The following is a 4941-nucleotide window of genomic DNA, read 5'->3' on the forward strand; positions in this document are numbered from 1 at the left end:
TCCTGCTATGAGTGAAACCATCCGGTATTTTTCTTTCTCTTTCTGAAAGCTACCTTTATTGTAATAATTTTTTAGATACTATACTTCTGTCAGTTTTGCATGTTGTTATCCTTTTACTACTGTGCTTGCAATATTTAAAACTCAACACTTTCATTTTCATAATTGTATTACCTGTCTCTGCCCAAATCTCTCCATATTGTTTTCTTTATTTCCTTTGTCTCCTTTATATGTGTATCAAGAAAACAATAGGTGTCCTTAGTACAGGAGTTAACTAGAGAACTACTGGAAAGTTGAGGGCAGGGAGATACATGCTTATTTGATACTAAAACTTCCTATTTATGTGAAAGAACATGTCAATTTTTTGTGTTCTTTTTCTTTTAGAAAACATTTATAATATAACAGGAGGAAAAGGTTTCTATAGAGAATATATTCATTAGCTTTATAAAACCTAACTTGCTGCTTGAGAAAAATTGATGTTTTCATCATTAATGAAATAAAAATGCTTTCTGATTTCTGACTTTCTCAAGAGCCAAGTAGTATACCAACATAATAAATTCTCATAGAATCCCAATGAAATGAATGTTTTCAAAAGCAGATGCCTTAAAGAATAATACAGTGGTGATATGTATTTGGAGAGGTATGAATCTGCCCTCCTAAAACAACGTGCACGATTATAAACCCATGTTATCTCTACTGACACAGATATACAGGGTGTCATTGCATGCTTGTTTATAGGCTATACAAAGTATGTGCTCGCTAACAAACTTAATATGCATCATCAACCTTTTCTTACCATTGAAAAGTGTACTTCAACTACTGGAAGAATAACTGCTGTGATTTCCGAGCACTGTTCCTCTCTTTCACTTTGGTTAGTGCCATAAAGTAATTGGGGATGTAAGATCAATAAATCACTAGGAAATAGAAGTGGTCAGAAGTAAGTGATCTACACAGTGTGACTAATCCCAAGGGTAACCTATTCACAAATTTGACTGTTAAAACTATACTTTTTAACACAAAGAAAAATTTGGATATGGGTAGATTTTAATAAGTTTAAATAACTTAATAAAAAGTTTTTTCTCCTTAAGTTCACAACATTGTGGTTATTTCTAAATAGACACTATAGAAATCACATACTCAATCATAAAAAATGTGAATATTGGGCTCCCCCTTGGGGTGCAGCAGGTGCGCAGCACTAAGAGGCTAAAACCACTTGAGCTTAAGTTCAATCCCCACCTGCCCCAGAGGTGACCCAAATGACACGGCAGACCTCTCCTGACCCTCCCGCTGCTCCCCTCAGCAGTGTACTTCGTCGATCTGCCTGTTCTGCTCCCCACTATCTCCAGGGAATCCTCTCGCTCCTGCACCTCTGGCCTTTACCCCAGTTCTATATGCATAAGTAAATAAATCTTTAAAAAAAGAAAATTTGAATGATATAAAAAGTCACTTTTAAGAAGTAGAAATAACTGGTAACCCTACTTCAGAAGCTCCTATCACATTTGATCTCTTTGCTCTTCACATTAACTGGCAATTTTAATTTTCACATACAAAGCTTATACCATCATAGTTTTACAACCTGTTTTTTCTTTTTTACTCAACAGACTGCTCTGTTTTTCTTTTTTCTTTTCTTTTATCTTTTCGAATGTTCATTGTTATCTGTTTTTTTATGATAATTTATTTTTACATATTTTTGTGCATTTTTCCATCTCAGTTTTAATCCCCTTGGATTTCCCATCACCAGATTATACATGTGCCCTCACCATAGCTGTTCTGTTTTCTATTTAAAATTTGTTTTTATATATTTTCTTTGTATTAATGTTGGCTAGTATGGTAACTTTTTGATTTTATTAAGATTTCTTAGATTAATAATAATTTTCTTATTTTTTAAGTACCTATGCATGTTACTCCAACTATAATGGAAGACGAAAAGAGTGAAGAAGTGCAACAGAGAATTTCAGAAGATGGGAAAGCTATTAGAGCTTTACAAGAAGATAATGAAGAGCTGAAAACGCACTTACTCATTATTGAGAATGAACTTAAAAATGAAAAGGGAGAAAAGGCAGAATTAAGCAAACAGATTATTAGTTTGCAGCAGGAACTTTCTTTTTCTGAAAAAAAAAGTGTTACTTTTCGTTTAGAGGCCCAGCAAATTCAGTCAAGTTATGACAATGTAATTTCTGAATTACATATACAGAGGGGTATAAATCAAGAACAGCAGGAAAAGATCTTAAAATTATCAGAGGAGATAGAAATTGCTAGAAGAAACATTACAAGTAATGTTTCAAAAATAAAATTAATGCAAGCAAAAATAGATGAATTACATAAGCTGGATTCAGTTTTTCAACTCTCAAACATAGATTTGCTCGATCTTAGAGAACTGTCAAGTAGTTCTCAAGAGAATAATTCCCCCAGAACACATTCATACCTTGTAGATAAAGATGATTTGGCAAATAAGCAGGTTAAAGATGATCATATTCAAGAACTCAGTAGGGAAAGTTCTTTCCACTCTAGTATTGAAGCCATTTGGGAAGAATGTAAAGAGATTGTAAAGACCTCCTCCAAAAAAACTCATCAGATCAAAGAATTAGAACAACAAATTGAAAAATTACAATCAGAATTAAAAAGCTATAAAGATGAAAACAACAGACGAAAAGCAGAGGAAATGGAGAATAACAATCAAGATAACCTACTGAAAGAAAAAGAAAGTCATATACAGCAGCTGAAGAAAGAATTGGAAGAAAAAATTGCTAGTCTTGAAATTCAATCACAGCTTGTAGTTGAAGGAAAGAGAGAATTTTCAGAGCTTTCACAAGATGTCACTTGCTACAAGGTGAAAATAAAAGAACTAGAAGCAATGTTAGAAACTCAGAAAGGTGAATGTATTCTCTTACCCAAGTTAGAACAAGAAATTTTGGAGAAGGAATCTATGATCTTAAAGCTAGAAAGAAACCTGAAGGAATTAGAAGCAGATCTTCAGGATTCTATCAAAAACACCAAAGATTTAAGTGAAAAGGGAGTCCAAATGAAAGAAGAAATCACACAGTTAACAGTTCATTTGCAAAATACAAAGCATTTGCTGCAATTAAAGGAAGAAGAAAAAGAAACCCACTTTCAAGTAACAAAAAAGTAAGTTAAATGTTTTTCAAATATACAAAACAGGGACCCTCCCTGGTGGCACAGTGTGTTAAAGTGCAGCACTATGAAGCTGCCTGCTGCCTGTGGCATGAGATGAAATCCCCAGCCAGGAAGGTGACCCTCATGGTGTGGCAGACCTCACTTGTCCTGCCCACTGCTCCCCTCAGCAGCGTATTTCAGTCAGTCTTGCCTGATTCAGCAGATCACCATGCTATCTCTGGTGAATTCTCTCCCACCCCACCGCACCTTAGGCCTGTACCCCAGTTCTTGTGTGCATAAATAAGTAAGTAAATCCTTTTTAAAATAAATATGCAAAACGGCCCTCCCTGGTAGCGCAGCGGGTTAAAGCACAGCACTAAGAAGCTTGAGCCTCTTCCGAATGAGTTCAATTCCGCCTGGCCCGGAGGAGTCCACATGGCGTGACAGACCTCTCCTGACCTGCCCACTGCTCCCCTCAGCAGTGTACTTCGTCGATCTGCCTGTTCTGCTTCCCACTCTGTCTCTGGTGAATCCTCTCACCCTCCGCATCTCTAGCCTGTACCCCAGTTCTATATGAATAAATAAATAAATCTTTTTTAAAAAATGCAAAACACTTGATTTTTCTATTTCCTATGTTCTTTAAATTATTTAGATTGACATAATGTAATATGTTGATGAATGCTTTTTTTTTTTTTAAGTTTCATTTATTTATGCATACAGAACTGGGGTACAGGCCAGAGGTGCGGGAGGAGAGAGGATTCACCAGAGACAGTGGGGAGCAGGACAGGCAGATGGACTGATATGCTGCTGAGGGGAACAATGGGTGGGTCAGGAGAGGTCTGCCACCCCACGTGGGTCACCCTTCTGGCTGGGGAACAAACTGGTGATGCAGTGGCTGCGATATCTTCATAGCGCTGTGCTTAACCCGTTGCGCCACAGGGAGGGCCCGATGTCTGTTTTATATGTCTTTGGAACCAAAAGTTATATGCAAGTACCTGTTCATAAAATCTTGTGAAGTACTTTCTCATTCGTGGGTTAACATTGCTAAGTTATAAAAAGATATAATTTTGTGGATTACTATCCCTTACACAGAAATCCTAAGTGGTTAGTGATGTGTCAATATAGAAAATTTGTGTATTTTAGATTAAAGGAAGAACTCGCTGCAAGCTCTGCTCTAACCCAGGATCTGAAAGCAGATCTTCAGAGAAAGGAAGAAGAATATGCTGAACTGAAAGAGAAGTTGGCTGATGCCAAAAAGCAAATTGAGCAAGTACAGAAAGAGGTAGGTTTCAATGATAAAAGCCTTTTTCCTTTCTATACAAAATTGCTAATTTTAGGATTGGAGAGAACATTGCTTCACTCAACTTTTTATAAATGATGAGAACAGTTGTTTCACAAAAGAAAAGTAAATAAACCGTTTTGTTCATTTGTTTGGCACAAACAAGCTGAAATTTCATCCACTTTAAGGAAAATAGGGCCCTTCCTGGTGGCACAACAAGTTAAAGCGCAGCACTATGAAGCTGGCCACAGCCACTTTCAGCAGGAGTTCAATCCTGCCCTGGGAGGTGACTCACATGTCATGGCAGACCTCTCCTGTCTTGCCCGCTGCACCCCTCAGTAGTGTTCTTTGTCAGTCTAACTATTCTCCCCACACTGTCTCTGGTGAACCTTCTTACTGCCCCTGTACCTCTGGCCTGTACCCCAGTTTTGTATGCATAAATAAATAAATCCTTTTTTTTTTTTTAAGATTTATTTATTTGTGCTTACAGAACTGGGGTACAGGCCAGAGGCTCAGGGGTGGCAAGAGGCTTCACCAGAGACAGAGTGGGG

The 4941-nt window shown here is 37.2% G+C and overlaps 1 protein-coding gene across 1 annotated transcript in view; it reads left to right on the forward strand.

Moving 5' to 3' along the window:
• KIF20B (kinesin family member 20B) overlaps positions 1-4941 on the forward strand; it is a 60413-nt gene that overhangs the window by 29509 nt on the left and 25963 nt on the right. The window contains exons 19-20 of the mRNA XM_012723475.1: positions 1887-3123; positions 4255-4393. Of these exons, the coding sequence (XP_012578929.1) occupies positions 1887-3123; positions 4255-4393 (1376 nt within the window). The remainder of the gene's footprint in view (positions 1-1886; positions 3124-4254; positions 4394-4941) is intronic.

The sequence above is a fragment of the Condylura cristata genome, unplaced genomic scaffold, assembly GCF_000260355.1.
Source record: "Condylura cristata isolate star-nosed mole 26May11 unplaced genomic scaffold, ConCri1.0 scaffold00011, whole genome shotgun sequence".
Lineage (NCBI taxonomy): Eukaryota > Metazoa > Chordata > Mammalia > Eulipotyphla > Talpidae > Condylura > Condylura cristata.